At 38.4% G+C, this 18,374-nt stretch overlaps 1 protein-coding gene across 1 annotated transcript in view; it reads right to left on the reverse strand.

The window, feature by feature from the left end:
- Positions 1-6,734: 6,734 nt before the first annotated feature.
- The window catches only part of LOC142368092 (voltage-dependent calcium channel gamma-7 subunit-like), a 43,247-nt gene continuing 31,607 nt past the window's right edge, over positions 6,735-18,374 (reverse strand). The window contains exons 5-6 of the mRNA XM_075450152.1: positions 13,985-14,130; positions 6,735-11,581 (exon numbers count right to left, since the gene is read on the reverse strand). Of these exons, the coding sequence (XP_075306267.1) occupies positions 11,042-11,581; positions 13,985-14,130 (686 nt within the window). The 3' untranslated portion in view covers positions 6,735-11,041. The remainder of the gene's footprint in view (positions 11,582-13,984; positions 14,131-18,374) is intronic.

Raw genomic sequence — 18,374 nt, forward strand, 5'->3', positions numbered from 1 at the left:
CGGCCGTCATCCAGACGCAACTCCTGGAAAAGGCGGTGAAATTCTCCAAACTGAGTGCAACTCCGGATGATGTCACTGACCCAGACACGACGGCGTGTGCGTTTCTGACGAATCTCGGACTGCCACAGCAGGTACAAGGACGCGATGGTACTTATGTCAGCCATGGTTGATGAGAGAATGAAATGGATAGCCCCTTGAGCGAAAATTCGCTTGTTGTTTACTCGCGCGAATAAGGCGAGTAAATTCAACTACACCCGCGGCAAAACTCGCGCGAGTAACGTCTGGTCTGAACGCACCTTTAGATGAAAAACGAAAGTTAACTTAATCTGAATTTACAAGCTCAAAAAGTGGTCAAAAAAATAATTTTACCAAAACCTCCCGTCTTCACACCGGATATTTGACAAACAAAAAGCTCTCCAATACGCCCCCGGTGTGTTCTTAATCTCTCTAATTAATGGGAGGGTCTAAAAGTTACCAAGAATAATCTAAACAATTTCAAATATAAAAAATAATTACAGATTTTGATTCTAAACTAACTAAAGTATATTCTAACTGCCCAAAGAAAACTAAACTGATAGAACTTGTGATTTACAAAAATAAATGGCCACAGCACAAAATAACAATATTACCCAAAATCAATGATTTTTTTACAATGATCCCACCTCAACCTACAACCAACTGGTTTCAATAACTCTGTGAACACGCAAATTCTATTGGAAAAATAATAAACCTAGGATCAAACTTGCTTTGCCTGCAGAGATATTCATTCCCATCCTGACATGTGTGGAGCGCTACCTGGCTGTTGTTCACCCGTCACCTACCTGGGACTAAGACAGTCTGGTGGCATCAGGATCAGAAACATCAGTATTGGGTGTGTTTGGTGTAACCTCTCATTATGTCCCTATATTTCTTCCTTCATCTCCTCAGTGGTTATTTCTTTCAGCAACGCGTCTGTTCTCTGTGTTTTGATTCGTCTGAGGCAGAGAACGAGTTGGCAAATGAAAGACAAAAGCTTTTCATCACCATCACAGCCATACTTGGAGTTCTGTTGGTGTTCTGTTTGCAGGTTTTGCTGTGGAACACTCAGATCTGTTGAATTACAGTGACGGTTGTGTGGTGCTGATGTCCACATTTTCAATTTTAATTCACTTTATTTATTTAGCGCCAAATACAACAAATGTCATCTCAAGGCACTTAAATAATAAAGTCCAATTCAAGCCAATTGGAATTCAATTAATTGTAATCATAATTATTTATAAAATAATCCAATTCATTCATATAGAGCCAATTCAAAAACAATTTCCTGGCCAAGGAAACCAACAGATTGCACCGAAACTTGTCTTCATACTGCTTTTAGTCTGCCCAGCAGTTTGGTTTTACCTCTGCTGTTCGTGCACAGAGCAAAAGAACTGCACTGCTGCAACTGAATCAATGGCTGAACAGTTCAAAATCTGAGCATCACCTGTTGGATGAGATAATAATTTACTTCCATGCATATTTAGAATATATCTGAACTGAATCCATGTTCACTGTGTGTACACTGTGAAGAGATTTAACTCATCAAGTTTATTTCTTTGTTGAAAATTAACATGAAGACTTATATTAGGAATGGGAATATTTAATAAATCTAAATAAATAAATCATATAAAGTAAACACACACAGCTCAGATTAGTGTGGCACAAAATCACTGAATTCTAGCTTTTTTTATTAATATGGCAAAATGCAAAAACAATAGGTACTGTCACATAAATACGAAATATAACAGGAACATAGATAAAAAGGCTTCTTCAACTAGATGGTGGTGTAGCAGTCACAGTGCCGTGTTGGATGAATACACCAACATTCCTATGGGGGATGTATCTGGATAAAAACCAGATCTTCATTTTTTTCCACAAAGGAGAGAGAGACAGAAAACTGCCTAGGTTACAACGACCTTCGGCCCTTTGAAAGCTTTTGGACGTGGAACTAGCAACAGACACTTGCCATAAATTGGAATAAGTTCAAATGAACAAAGAACCTTTCTTTTGGAAAAGTGGGAGGCTTACGATCTTATCTGGACCAATAAATCGAAGTTGATACTTTAACCCCATTCTCCAGATAAGGAACCAGATGGCTAAACACGAACTGAAAAGACTGTACTAATACTTACTTTTAGTCGAATCTTAAAACTGTAATAAATGTGTTTGATAACCTTATACAAGTTCTTTCAGGTTTCCAGCTTGATCACAAGATGCCTAGAGAGACAATTTGTGCGATTCTGGCTTAAATATTGACGGAGAAATAATCTTGTGGGAAAACGACCAACTCGCCTATGGAACCACATTGCCCCCTTGTGGTCTGTAGTGTTGAAGATTTAAATCCCCAAGGACCCAGTGAACCGGACAGTTATATGCAACAATTTAATTTTTAACGATGTCCCTTCGTTATCTATTTGTTATTGTTTGGTATCCCCATTGTTAACACAGAAAATTAACATTGTGTGGTTCACTATTCATATGTCACGACTTTACAGATATTCATCTGAATTTTGAGACTCATAATCATCTGTATCATGTTGTGTTACTTGATGTCTTTATATCACAAGTCTATGTTGTATCTTTAATCTGCATATCTTAACAAGTTGTGGTGTTTTCAGAATCACCGAGACAAATGTTCTATGAGACGGAATTAATGGAGAAATAGGCAAGGCAAGGCAATTTTATTTATAGAGCACAATTCATACACAGGGCAATTCAAAGTGCTTTACAGCTACATAAAATCACAAGAAGGCAATAAAACCATTAAAAAGGAATAAAAAAAATAAAAGAAAGAAATTAAAAAAGAAAGAAATTTAAAACCCATTTAAATAAACATTAATTAATTAAAAAGTGAAGAGTGCAGATAAAATACTTTCAGGTGTCATATGCACAGCTAAATAGAACTGTTTTCAGCCTAGATTTAAACATTGTCAGAGTTGAGTTTGTTTATCCAGGAATCCCCACATAAATGCTGAGCAGATCGTCTTACACAGACACCCAGGCAGACGTCACGACAGTTCAGGCATATCATTGGCTGAAAGAGTAGTGTAAGCTTACGTCATGCCCCGCCTCCGAGAGTCAAACCACGGACCGCGCGAACCCAGAGTTCAGTTACTCAGTTTAGTTGCTCAGAGAGATTTGATTTGATCTTCAGTTGTTCAGGTTTTCAGAGATGTAGAGATGATTTGAGAAGAGAAGAAGAAGAGGAGAGCTCACCAGAGTTTTGGGAGTTTTCCAGAGTCTCAGGAGAGAGCGGAAAGACGAGAGGATGAGTTATCCATAACCAAGGAAGGCCCCGGAGACGAGAAAGAAAGACCCGAACAAAGATAGGAACAGAATGAATTTTTCCTACCAAGAAAGCCAACTCCAAACAACCTTTCATTGATCTTCTGTGAACTTGGGTTCACTTCATCAGAGAAGCCAGCAACCAACTCTGATGCTCGGACGAGTTTAATCATGCACGGTGAGGTCTTTGGCACCGGCGTTCCCGTTTCCCGGTGAAGAGAAGCAACCGTCCAGGCCGCTGCAAAGCAAGGCTGACGTCATCCACAACCAAGGAAGGCCCCTGAGAGCAGAACGCAGAGAAAACCCCTCGGACTGCGTGGCTACTACCTGCTGTGTTCCGAGCTGACAAAAAGGACTTCAGTAAAGTAAGGCCGACCCGCTTTTCACCTTAAAGTGGTTTGATGGATGTTTCGAGACTTATTAGAATGATAAATGAATCCAAGTCAGTCTTTAGCTTCAAATAGTGAGCCAACCTGAACTATTTGAAAAAATCCAGTATCCCTCCATTCCCCATATTTTATTTTCCATTCACTAAGTGTTTTATATAATCACCCATATTCAATGCATCTCCTGTTTGTTTAAGGTTCATGTCTTTGGTCATATCATTTTAATAAATAGTTCATATATCTTTATATATGTATAATCACAGATTGTGTCGTATGCTTTCTTTACGTAATGTCTGTCCAACCAAACAAGAACTTTCACGAAAGTAGCGAGATATGAGACTGATTATTAATTGAAACATTAATTTAACATACCAGGATCGTAAAATTTTGTGTTTTTCCTTCATTCGAAGGTGGTGCCCTACATTCGAGGTTTAAGGTTTATTGAGACAGTGAGAACGTCTTATAAATCTTATATTTGATACATATAAATGCCCAATATTGCTACAGTGGGCGGAGTGTCAGCTTATAAGGAGAGAGGGTCGTTACAATCAGTACAATCATGAGTCACCGCAGCCCCTGACCAATATTTGCATTTTTCCAAAACCTGGTAGCCTCACAATAAATTTACAGATATTGTAAGTTGATAATATTAACTTTTGCCTGATGTCTTGTATAGGGCAGCATTCATGTGACATGATGGTAACTTTTTCTTTAATCTCTACCCCAACCATGTTTTTTTTTTTGTGTCTAACATTAACCAACAAATTGACAGTGAGGCTAGTTTAAACTAATTGGTTAAAGTTTGCCATTGAAAACTACATGGTTATGGTTAGGAAAACATCCTGGCTAGCATGAAAACAGATTCTGAAATAACATATTGCATCACAATATCATTTTTCTGGGTTACTTGCTGCTAAATCTTGCCTCCTTGGCTGAACACACAAAACACGTTGGACACGCCAACCGTGACTATTCATGTTTTTCAATGAGGCCGGCCTGAATAATGGGTGCAGCTAGGTCATTCTCAAGTGTTTCTTTTCCAAACATGAAAGTCACAGCTAGAACTGGTGCATAAGCAGGGAACAGAGCCAGCGGAGACTCTTGAACACAAATAAAACACATGCATGAAATGCAGTAAAAGTCATGTTAATCCTTTTATAAACCCAACTGTTCTAACCAATGGTGTTACAAACTTTGGAGTACTTAAAAACAGCACTCAAGTGAAAGAACTTTCTCAGCCTTTTACATTGATCTTGTGACCATAATCATGCTTATCATAACGGTTAGTTCAATCTTTTTACCTTTATCACATTATATGAAAACTGTGTTTATCATGTATGCATTTTCACGGTTGATATATGCTTGTTAAGTGAAGTTAGTCCTTCTCGCCATCTGATTTTTATTGCTTCATCATCCCACTGCTTCCACTTCTTTGGCACACGAACATGGTAGAATCTTAAATTGTCTAAATCAGTTACAGCAAGGTTTCTTTGGTAACAAAGTCACTTTAAATAACTTGCATAAATTGGGACAGACCAGCTGTCCAAATGTGTCTCCCTAAACAGCTCGGAACCTCCTCCTCTGATGAGAGGAGCCTGTTCCTGCAGCTCAAATTAAAAGTGCAGCTGTGAGCTCAGTGGCTCAGACAACATTACATCTTTCTCACTTCCAAGCGACCTCAAGTTCTGAAAGGAAGTTGTAAACTTTATAATTAGTGTCAGGCCAGTTATCTTGAAATCATAGGGAAATAATGACATGGTGCAAAATAAAACTGGACCATAGAATTTTAGATACATCTCTTTTTGCTCTTAAACTTTTCCCATTACCCATGGTGCATTGCCTTAGTGGGCTGCATTGGGGCTGATAAGGTTTTTTCTCAGGGAGGTCTTCAAAGTCCTGTTTGACTGATGTCTCTCTGAAACTCTGCAGCACTTTATATCTCAGACAGGGAAACTATCCTTCTGACCACTCTACCGGTATTTAATACAGTTATGAAACAAAAGGTTGAACAGCTACATGGACCTGAACTCCTTAGGAGATAATACAATTAGTCATTATTTCCTTTTTTAGAGAAAAGCAGAAAAAACAAATTCATGTTTATCTAATACTGCCTTTTTCTCAGTTCTCTAAAACTGGAAATACACACATTCATTTTTCTGTATGCAGTGGTTGAGTGTCGGACCAGTCCTCTATTCTGCACTTAGCATCATATTTTGCTTAATAACAGTCTTCCTGACTATTAACTGGAAAGCCAACATCAGACAACGGCCCATTGTCATATATGACAAAGCCAGTGCCCACAGCAGCAATCTCTGTAGCGAACTCAGATATTATATTTCTAAATGCGTCATAGCACTAAAATGATAGATTACAAATTCACTTAATAGTCTGCAAACATATTGCATCAAAACGATTTAGTAAGCAAACGTGTTATGCAATGGCTGAGTCATACTTTAATAATAATGCACCATAATGTTTTTCATTTTCAGGCCTGTTATTGTTACATAAGGGCTGGTATCAATGCATGCAAATGTAATCGTTTTATGAGTCATTTTTGCAACCAATTGTGGAATTAGAGTCCCATTTCCGATCCTCGCAGGGTATGTCAAACCACTGATAGTGTCACGTAAAGGGTTCGTTTAAACTAGCTGGGAAACAATCAGAGTTTTTGAAGGTAAAGGTGGTTAAAATAAGATGAACTGAAAAAATGTCTTTACCTGTTCCAGTGAAGAAATCCAGTGCTACCCTGATGTATTTCTCTTTGAGTTCAGCTATGTAGTTCTTCATTATTAAGACCAAATGATTAATCAATTAATAGCAAAGTCCCTCGGGATAAGAAAAAGACCAGTAAGTGTGCATCTTTGTGTGTGTGCATGAAATGTTTGAGTAATAAGAAGTTTCAGTCCTTTTTTTGATGAAAATGTGTCTGCCTTTTTTATATATAAATAAGCAGGCCTGGTATCTGAACTGAAATGAAAACAGAAGACCACGGAGCTAATACAATTAAAATTAATTTTATTTAATTTTATTTTTGCAACAGGCATTTTTAATTTGCACTGTATAAGCTGCCACATCAGCTTATCATTCTCTCAGAAGTAAGCACTGAACTACTAATTTTGAATTATGTACAAAATTGCTGTTTTACCACTACTCAAGTTTTGCAAGTCTGTTAAATCAGCATATTTAACAAATAAGCAAATAGCAGACCCGGGCAAACTTTATTGGTTTTAAAGTTAACAAAACACTGCTGGCAAATAACAATCCAGAAATGCTGAAAACAAAGCGTCTGCACTGAAACAGCCTGTTTGAATCATAACATGGCTCATTCTGGACAGGTATTTAGTGAGTCTAATATAACCGACTCAAGACATAAATAACCATTTAAACATCCACCGTTTTTGGAAACATTTCCCAGGTAGTCTGCACACAGAAGATACAGAGTGGATATTTACACCTAAATCACAGTTTGAAGAAATGTCTGCTTTGAACAAAGGAAGCAAACATCTTAAAAAGAAGCTCAATTTCTCTGCAGATGTGTCTTCAAAGCAAATCTGTTGGTTCTGAATTATGCATATGAAGACACAATTCACCTAATTAAGCTACATAAACATATCTCTTTGTGCCTGTGTGTCTGTGGTGTGGTGATTTTGTGTGTGTGTGTGTGTGTGTGTGTGTGCTCATAAGCATGGATGCTCAGCTTTGGCATTTTAAATAAACTTTTGAAAACATTTGCTAAAGCTCTTATTGGTAGCTCAATGATTTCCTATTTAATCGTTACATAACAAAGAATGATAAAATATGCTATAAACGCTGCAATTAATTTGCTACAATGTTATTCTTTAACAGTACCACAGGTTAGAAGCGTAACATTTCTCCCCATAAATCTAGAAATAGCTACAAACAATGCATTATTGTAGGCATGATTGTTACAATGCTACAAGAACAAGCAATCTTTCTGGTCACTGTCAAACACGGTCATTTAGATAAGAGGCAAACTGAAACATGGGTTTTACAATGTTATAAGATATATATTTTGTAGTATTTGTAATTGCATTGCCTTAATAAAGTCTTCAACCTTTAAGTCAACACACAGACGATGCTACATACTCACAAACCCCTATATTTCTGTGGTAGCGAAAGTTAATTCAATCAGAACATTGTCATACAGACAAAAACAAACCTAGATTTTAAACTGTTCTTCCAAAAAAGGTGTTGTTTATTAATATTGTTCGCTAACAACAGGACTAATCACAGTAACAGATTAAAACAGTAAGCAAATGCAGGTTTCAGTTTGCTGCCTATCTACGTTTGACTTCTTCAAAGTGCCTCGTTTTTACTTAAATCTATTCGAAACAAACTTTATATCCCTCATCAAACCAGGAAGAGTGAGATTCCATTCAAATCTGTCAATTCAGGAAGCACATTATAACTTCAACACACAGAAATAACCTATTTCTGGGAGAGGGGGGTTTACCGTTTCCAAGCAGACGCCCCCCAAACAGTCAGTTATAATACGCAGCTGACAAAAACTGGAATGAAAACATTTGTGATTGTGCTCAAACTAGAAACTTTCCATTCTGATTTGCACCATTCTTACATTTTTCTTTTTGTTAGGCATGAACAGTAATAGTCAGCAGGTAGCAGGAGTCCTGCTGGAGTTCGTTTTTCTGAATTGAGTGAATTCAAAATGGAATGCAACCTGAACCTGGCTTAAGACATTGAATCCTCTGTTTTATGGCGTCAGTGCTACAAATCCAAGTCCTCCACTTTGATTGTACCATTGGTGATTTCCACTGAAAGAGACGGTCCCTGTTTGGGCAAGTTATTGAAACCTTGTAAAGCGCCCACGGAGGGTTCTCCAACTGTGCTCAAAAGTCTCTCAGTTACATCTTCGATTTAATTCCAGAAATTGTTGAACATTCATTCCAAAAGCTTCTTTCCTAAAATACAAACAACTTAGAAAATCCAACAGCTAAAATACCCAAAACAAATGGGGATTATATATATTTTCATAACATTTGTTTCAGCAAGAACGTAGAAGAGAGGGAAGAAGAATCTATACATTTGGAGTATAAATCTCTATGCATACACAGTTTACCCCTTAGTGTGTAGCTATATAATAGTTGTATTAGCAGGTCATGATACATTGGCTAAAGGTGGAAACATTACTGATCTCTGATAACATGAACCTTCAGTGACAGCTGGTATTTTCCTTTCTCGATTTATTTTTTCATGAACATGGTTGGAAAGCAAGACAACACCAATACTATAAAATAAACTACTGTGCATTTTGTGAACCAACACAGTCTGAAAAAAACAAACAAATCAAACTTATCTTTTCAGTATATAGAAAATTACTTTTCTAATACTACTTTTCCATGTATATATATATATCTATATATATATATAGATGTATATATACATCTATATATATATAGATGTATATATATATAATCTGGCTCACACTCAGGAAAATCTGTAGTTGTTGCATTTGTCCAGCGCCCGATAGACTCACAATAAATTTGCAGATATTGTGAGATGGTAATATTACCTTTTGCCTGATGTCTCATATAGGGCAGCATTCACGTGACATGATGGCAGCCTGCAACTATTTCTACCTCAACCATGTTTTTTTTTTTTTCTTATGTCTAACATTAACCAACAAATTGACGGTGACGCTGAAAGTGGAAATTTCTTGGACAATCTTGGGCTTGATGGGGCTGGAACTCAGTTGTGGGGTGACAGTCTGCAGTGTAACACCAGCGTCCACCCCTCCAACCAAAGTGTTTATGATCGTGTTAGAATTGTGTAACATCACTTTTACAGTAAAGCAAAATGTAGGCATGTTACAACTTTTTTTTTTTTTTAGATGTTCTTTGGCACCTTAAGAATGTGGTATTTTTCAGTTACTGATTAGTCTTAGACAGTTTAACTGTTGCTTGTTTTTAATCATTTTAATTTGATTCTAATTGTTTTATTTATTTCTCTTTATATTCTTTTATGTATTTTTAATGCGTCTTCTGCTCCCCGCTGCTATGCTTTTATTTTACGTAAAGCACTTTGAATTGTTTTGTACATGAAATGTGCTTTATAAATAAACTTGACATGACTCGACTTAAAGAAAATAATGAAAAAGTCATGATAACGTAATCTAATGTATCATGTTTTTTCCTTTTTTTTACATGCTAATAACACCAGATAACAACACCGTGGAGGAGAACACAGAAAAATCCAAATTTCCAACAGTCAAGCTGGAGAACCAAGTTTTAATCCCATCTCAACCAACAGTTGTTGAAAGTAATTAAACTATAAAATGTTATTTTTGGGTTCAATTGTCGTGTCCTTGTGCTTTCCCTCATTGTTTGTCAACTGGTTAACGTTAAGTCACTAAAAACTACATAGTTAGAGTTTAGAATACATTATCACATCCAAATATCCTTTTCCTGAATCATGGGCTCACAACTCCCAACCCCTGAGCTAAACACATGAAATGAGTTTGGCACACAAACGTCTAATATTTCGGTCGTCCCTTATAATTTTGACAGTTATTAAACAATAAGGTAAAAGTTTGTGTAATCCTGTGAGCAGAATTCTGTTGGAGCCATCTTACGGAGATGATTAAAATACAAATTGTACATTGTGTATGAGTATTTACTGGTTTGACTGAGAATTTTGCTTCAAAATGCAACATTCATGAATTTTCTTAATTTTTTGCATTATATATTGAATTTATCTTGAAAGCCTTTCCAACCTTGTCCATGAAGTTACGAAACATATTCTAAATCAGGGGAAAAGGAAGTCAGGGAGGAAGAATACAGATGCATTGGGTAATAAGTTAATGGGATACATTGTTTAATCAACATATTAGTTATTTTCTTTTTAAAAGACAGCATAGTGGAAAGGCCTCAGCTTCCTGGTTCATGTGCAGCTTCACACTGTTGCCTGTGTATCATGGCCCTGATGATGAATGTACCCGTCAGAGACCCAGCAAGTGTCTTGTTGCTACTAGTCATCAGATTCCTCACTACCAAGCTTCCATGTTCCCTCTTGCCTTGTTAAAAGTTTTGTTAAGCATCTGTCTTATCTCTGGCCCAACATCAACAGTGAGTCATTCCTTCATCTATCTGCCCCATCCCCCCACTCCCATCTTTTCTTTCCTCCTATCTCTTCTTTTTGATCTCCTTAAACCTCTTTTCTTTAGCTATTCTGCAGCAAACCTCCTCCCACACACTTTGAGGTTACAGGGTTTGTGTCAGTGTGCATGTGTTGTGTGCAAGAGCTGTAACTGAGCCAATCTAACCCCCCCCCCCACCCCCAGCTGTATTTTCCCTCCTGTTCCCTGCTTATGTAGCCTAGCATGGCGATGCACTCATTCGTGTGTGTGTGTGATAGCGAGGAGGGGGCACGGCAGAGGGTGGCGCTGCCATAGGCAGGGACTGGGGAGGGGGCCCACTCGGGTGGGGGTGGGAGTGGGGATGGGGGTAGGGCTGGGAATGGGTATGGGCGTGGGAGGCCCTGGGTAGGGTGGAGGTGGCACCTGGGTGAAGGGGGTGTGGATAGGAGGAGGAGGTGGAGGAGGAAGAGACCGGGTGGAGCCGGTAGCTCGCTGCTGATGAAGGCCCGGACGATGAGGGGGTCACCTGGGAGCTGCTGCCCCCCTTAAGAGGTTGCTGCTGTGGGGGAGTCTGGTTGAGCTGGATGGAGATGTCAGAGGAGGCATCAGAGGCACTGCGGCCCCGTTGTGGAGGAGCCCATGAGTCCGGATGGAGGAACTGGCCACTGTAGTCGCTGCAGTCAGACATGCGAGGGCGGTAGAGTGCAGCATGGGGGCGGTACAGCTCCTCCTCAGCGTAACGCTTCATGAAGAGGTAGACAGACATCACACCTGCACCCTGAGATTAGGACAGATTGGAACATACAGAGATACAATTGTTTCTACAATTTGACATAAAATGTGATTTTTCTTTGGTCTGGGCTCAGGTTAATTTGCTTTTCTTATGCAGTAATCTCGACAACTACTTTTGCATTGATGCTTTGATACTGATCAATGCATTGATGACTTGAAAAAATTTCCCACAAAGAGACACTATCACTACCGTAGTCCATTCATATGGCACACGTCATAAAAAAGTGAAAAACGACTTATCAAGCACAAGTCCACGGTGTCCCATCTTTCCTGTATATAGTAATTAGTGCGAAGTGAATTGTGTCACTTCCTGTGATGCACACTTCTTCCACTGATTTAACACAGAAAAAAGTTTTGTCAATTAGGATAATACTGCTCATTCTATGAAAATAGTTGTATAAAGACGCAAATAATTCTTGAGAGTATTTAAAAATCAGAGAAAATCCCTCATCCTTCTCCATTAGGGGAGAACCTCATATTGCTACCCTTAGAATCAAGCAAATCTGAGAGCTACTGTATGTTTCATTCATCCGGTGCAATTTGGCTGCTCTCCCTTCCCTTAAAACAGATTTCTACTCATCGCAGCTTGGCTTAGGCCAATCCCAACCATTTATCTAATTAAATGGATGTGATTTATCTATTAAGACTCTGTGTCAGAGCACTTCCTCAGCACATTCCTCAGCACAATGACACACGTTTTGTTGCTCTGAATGGTTGTTAATCAATCTCAGTCCAGAGGGATTTGGGTCAAGAAAAGGCTGGGAAATGTCTGTTGAAAAACATACATCATGAAAGACAGAGAACAGATCCCCGTCATTCCAGATATGGAATGTAACATCTGCATAGTCACAGGGAATCAAAATGAGAATTGCACCGTTTTAAGGAAAAGGCTTTCAAACGTTAGGATTAGTGGCATCATTCTATCTAAACTGGAACACACTGCCACCAGGAGGGGAAAAGGATGAACAAATCTGTCATCATTTTCAGACAGTTGACAAAACGGCTCCCAACTGCTCTGCGGATTGAGCCATTATCAAAAATGTATTCATGTTTTCACTTGGGCATCCTCTGAGGTTTTCCAGCTCATTCACTATTCATTCACAACATCATTGCTACAACAACCCTGAAACTTGAATGCTGATGAGGATGTCTCTATGAGTGTGTAATAGAAAAGCAGTACATTCGGATCTGTGTTGCAGCCCTCCAGAAGATAAAGATGGAGTTGAAGAAGAAAAGAGGAAGAACAGACAGAGAGAAGATAAAAGAATGGCAAAGATGAAGAAAGAAAAAATAACAAGAAAAGAAAATGTGATAGCAGAAAAGAATAGACTTGAGCAAAGCATAAGGTGCAAAAAGAAAAATTAATGAATGATACATACAAAATATTGGGAGCTGAAGAAAAAATATAAAGAAAATAGCTGTAGGCGACGTGAAAAGGGAGGAGAAATGGGAAAATAGAGCATAAAGAGGAATTAGGGAAAACAGTGGGATAAGACATAAAGAAAAAGATGAAGGTGAGAAAACAAGATTAAAGACAAAAACAAAGAGCTTGCAGAGAAGAGAGAGGAGAATTAACTGCGAAAGGAAGGACAAGGAGAGAAATGAAACAGACAAAACAGAGAGAGAAAGAGGAGATGGAACTGATGCAGAGAGGGCAAGAGGAGAGGGAAGAAGAGCAGAAGAGATAAGAGAAGAAGAGCTGAAAGGGAAAGGGACCACAGAGGATTAAAAAAATGAAGATGAGAAGAGACAACATAAAAGCAGAGGACGTTCGAAGACAAAACTGGACCGAAAAAAAAAGGAGACAGGAGGAAAGGGAGGAGGAAGAGGAGAGATCAGAAAATATGTGGAATGAGGGATAAAGAAGGTGCAGCAGAGCACTCCCCCCTTCCCCCAGCAAAGAATATTCTGATGCATATAAAGCAGTGCTGTGACAGAGCTGCTGCCCTCAAGTATTGAAGCTATTAACATTTATGAATATTGATGTGAGCGGAATGACGAGCTCCTACGCAGGCATTTTTTAGCTGAATAAGGTTACATTTAATCAAGCTACAAGCTCTGTGTGTGTACTCACTTGCTGGAACATGTGTGTTTATCTAAAATGTGTTGAGTTAACATCCAAGCCAGATTCCAAATCATCTGTGTGTGTGTGTGTGTGTGTGTGTGTGTGTGTGTTGGTGCGCAGCACACATTCCTGTCACCATGAGCAGCTCAGGATGCTCAGCTGCCGTGTGTGCTGAAAAAAATAAAGATGCAAGCAAAATGCTTCTTTTTGGATTCTTCGGCCAGGTTTTTGTGTTATGCAGCAGCATGTTTTCGTGCATGAATGACTCCGTATGCAAGTGCGTGTGCATGTGTGTGTCTTCTGCATGTTCTGTGCTAGGATCACCTCTTTGAGCAGAAAGGAGGAGGCAGCAAAGGCAAAGGACCAGCCGTAGTGGTAGTGGAAGAACTGCTCGGGCTCTCTGGGTCGGTTCATCACCTCGTCATTAATACTAGAGATGTATAATACCAAACCCACCACCAGACTCAGACCTGCAGAGGCAAAAACACATGTACACATAAATGTTTGATTCATGTTTTTGTTACAGAGGAGCAGAGAGGCTTTCATGATATTATTACAGAATGAATTCTGGGGCTCTGTATTCCATCTGAATTGGAACAGAAGCTACCTGTTCCAAATGTTATATGACAATAAATTGGACTTTATTACTTCTTCTCCGCCAATGGACTCAGTACAAAACCTAACCAAACTTCAAATGAAAAAAGAAAGTCTAACATGAAAGTCACATGATGTTCCAATACGGCATCGTAAATGTGGAACTCAAACTGTGCATAATAGCAACTGAGCCTTCAAGGGGGTCCCTAATCTATGAAGGGAATTAGACAAAACAGCAGTTTAACGTGTTACAACTTAAGGCTTTGTTTGAAACATAGATAAAAGCACGCAAATGTTGCATCGGGTCATAAAGGGTTAAAAAAAAGGATGTTCTCACAAAATTAAAAGGTATTATCTAAAATGTACTCAAGTCTTACTACATAGAGATGGAAAAATAATATTCTGTCAAATATATGAGCATGCAAGTAGCTAAAGAGCTGGATATATATATATTGTTTTCAATCTTTATGCTAAAAATGCAGTTTGGGTGTTTTTAATCTAATTTGTCTTTTAAATAATGACTACAGCTTTAAATATTTTTGCTGCAAACAATTTAACCAAACTAAGAAGGAAAAGCACATGGTTTGAGTTTGATAGTTTCTGCACTGCATTTAGGGTGAGCCAAAGTCTGGTGTTGTTCATGGAAGAAGAGAAAGTTTACTGTTATTAATAAGAAAAGTTAGCTTTCCTTCATTTTATTATTTATATTTTTGTGCTTTTACTTCCTTGTGAAAAGGATGTGACCACCATCACTTCTTTTTCTTGTGAGGGAGAGTGCAACAAATCATTAATGCCAGCTTCTTTTGTCTAGCTTCGTCTAGAGGAAAATATCGTGGTTAGGAGGTCAGGATATGTGATATCATTTCTTATTTTTCTTTAAATCTCCAACTCTAGCCATTGTGCCGCACAATCCTTTGGAGAAGAGTTCTTAAACATCAGCAGAACGTGTGCTCAATAAACTGTCCCATGGGGGATTTTTCTGAAAACAAAGAGTTTAATACTAAGAGACAAGACAGATAAAACTAAAGGAAATGGCAGGCCATGTCCTCCAGATGAAAAGGAGGAGAATGAGAGATTATGATTAAAAGAAAAATACAAACTAACAAGAAAACCAGGGGGGAGGCAAGGCTAATGTTGCATTTCCCTGGTTACTTTGTAATGCTAATCTCATCTAAATGGGACTCCAGTCCCATTATATTTGTGTGTTTGAGTGTGCATTTTTGTGTATATATATGTATGCTCTGTAGCTGGATTAGCTAATGATAACGTGTCCTGGTTGTGCTGTAAATAGGCTGAGAAAAACCCAACAACAGGCACTGCTGTAGGAAAGAGATAAAAAGGAACAAAGTCGCACACACTTATTAATGTCTGCTTGTGGTCAAAGACACACCAGTACAAAAGAAACAGTTGCATACAAATGGAGAAAATCCTGTTGTATGAATGCAAACACACAGCCTCATTAGGATGGTGTCGGTTCCTTCCCTGTTGACAAAATAACCACTGCAGCTGACCTGCAAAATCCTCCAGCAATAAACCCTGACACACTAATCACAGCAAGGACGAATGTGTCTAAAAATGATTTAAATCACCTTACAGCTAAATTCTTTCTTCAAAAATATCACTCACAGCTTTAATGTGAAACATTGCTCTACCTTAGAATGAGATAAAATTGTAGGAAACAGTCAGGCTTCCGAAGGGTTACACAGATGCTCTGTAGATCTGTTGTACTCCACATTAAAACGTTTTTCACAACGTGTTGGATATGGGAAGCACCAAATATGTCATCATGTTTATTTTTACATGTCACAGACGTGGCACCTGTCTACACCACGGTGGATATGGTGTTAATCAATCAATTCACTGAATAGAGAAAGTAGATCAACATCAAAAACTAAATCGAAGTAAATGATCGTTACACTCTGTTTATCTGACGGGGATATCTGCTGAGTGCAGCACTGAGAAAGTAAATATAGTAAAAAATTAAATGGCAAAAATTGATTGACAGCTGTTGTAACAAGTAAACATTCAGCTTCTATAAAATCTTAAAATAAATACTTGTTTCAGAGAGGTAGGTTTAATTTAGTGTAGGAAGGGGGGGACAGAGGGGAAAGCTCCATGGAAATAAGAGGAGAAAAGTGCATTGTCACTAATTGGCCATCAGATGGCAGTGTTGGGACTGAATGCTCTCAGCAACAACCTGGACATCCACAGGCCCCATTTAAGCATGAATAAGTGCACACACACTCAAGAGAGGAGAGGAAAGGGGAAAACACACGAAGGGAGAAAAACAAAGAGGATCAGAGGAGAGAAACTGGAAGAAGGAAAAACATGAGAGAAGGAAGGAAACAGCTGGTCCGCAGCCACCATGTTGTAACCTCAGGGTGAAGGGAGACTGATGGGCAGTTTTTCAGGCAAAAACACAAACATGCTGACTGAGACAAACTAAGGATTTTGCTGCTGTCATGTCACGTTATTTCAAAATCCCTCTGATTTCTGTATTTTTGACTTGTTGACTAGGCTGTGAATAAAATATTTGCAGCGTAGCTTTAGAAAAATACGACTTCTTTGTGGTATACAGCAAAAAAAACAAAAAACAGTGTAGAACAAAAAATCCATCATAAGTGTTGTAATTCTGTAGTTTCAGGGAACAAAACCGGTAATCAGGGATCATTGATTTCTGACCTTCTTTTTTCTGCCATGAACAATGAGACGGGCCTTTAATTTTTCTCAGAGCTCAGAAATGACCAGCTGTTCAAATTTAATCATAACGTGAAACGTGACAGCTGTTTTACTCTATCTGCTTGGGGTAAAAGAAAAAAAAATGTTTTTATAAATTGCTCTCTTGCTTTCTTACTCTTTATAGGCATAGTGTTGCCAAATTTTCACATCAGATGCTCAGCCTCTGGTCCTTCAGGGCTGTTTCAGGCCCAGAAATGTGCTTAACATGTCAGTGTACTTAAAACAAGTAAGAGGCATAAAGTTCAAAGGTTCACAAACTTCTCTTATGAGGCAGTCCACACATAGTGTCATAGTGTCAATAACTTACAAGCTACAATGTTTATTATAGCTGTGTGTGCTTTTAGTTTTTCTTTTAATGTGAAGATGAAGTGCTGTTACCAGGCAACTAAGACCATATCGCCCATGATGACGCAGGGAAATGCCAAACCGCCTGACTACAGTCAAACTGCTTGTAGTTTGCATGCGCTGCTTCTACACATCCCAGACCTCATAATACTATAATCTTTTTTAGATTTACTTTTTCTTACATAAAGAAAAAGCTTCATTTATTTAAACATCAAACTCTTTATTTAAGAAGGCACTGCAACTCTGGCATACTACTGCTGTGTGTTCCTCTGTAGCAGAATAATGCCTCTGCCACATGACTCCGTACTGCTGCCTGGGTGGGGGTAAAAAACAATCTAATTCTAAATGATGTTAAGTAAATGAAAAATACTAGTTAAGTTAGTTTAGTAGTCCCGAAAAAATCATGCATGTATATGTGATTCATTTCTGTTCTTATAATTTATATTCTAAATGTTATTTTTTGATGATTACCAGATAGTGAATTACCTGAGACTGAACTTCTTTTATTGTGTACAAAATGCTTTAGAATTTTATTCACCAATCTTTTCATGTGTAAATACTTATTTTAAACTTTAAGCCTTTTGTTTTTACTTTTAGGTGTTAATCTATATACGTATAATTGATTGTTGTGTGTTTGAAGTATGCACTCCTTTGGCTATGTGTGTGTAAAGCACATGCATGTGCAATGCAATGTGTTTTTCTCAGTTTTGGCTTGGTGACATTACTGTGACATCATGTGTCCAGTCAGCAGTCCACCATGCTAAGCTAGCATCTGCGAGGTAAAGCTCCCACATGGATAAGGAACGAGACTGGGACAAATAATTTCCCAAAAACATCCCAGTAATCAACCTCATCAGATGAATGCTCGACTCATTGCGGGAGGTAACTGACCAAAAAACATCAGAGAGCTCGCTTGCAGTTCTACTAAGAGGTTATGTCACCCTGTTGGCTGCAGCAACTTCCCTTCCTAACACTACTCTGACACTAAAGAGAGACAGAGTGATCATATTACACAGCTCCAGCATCTCACTAATGT

Source organism: Odontesthes bonariensis, chromosome 18, assembly GCF_027942865.1.
Source record: "Odontesthes bonariensis isolate fOdoBon6 chromosome 18, fOdoBon6.hap1, whole genome shotgun sequence".
Classification (NCBI taxonomy): domain Eukaryota; kingdom Metazoa; phylum Chordata; class Actinopteri; order Atheriniformes; family Atherinopsidae; genus Odontesthes; species Odontesthes bonariensis.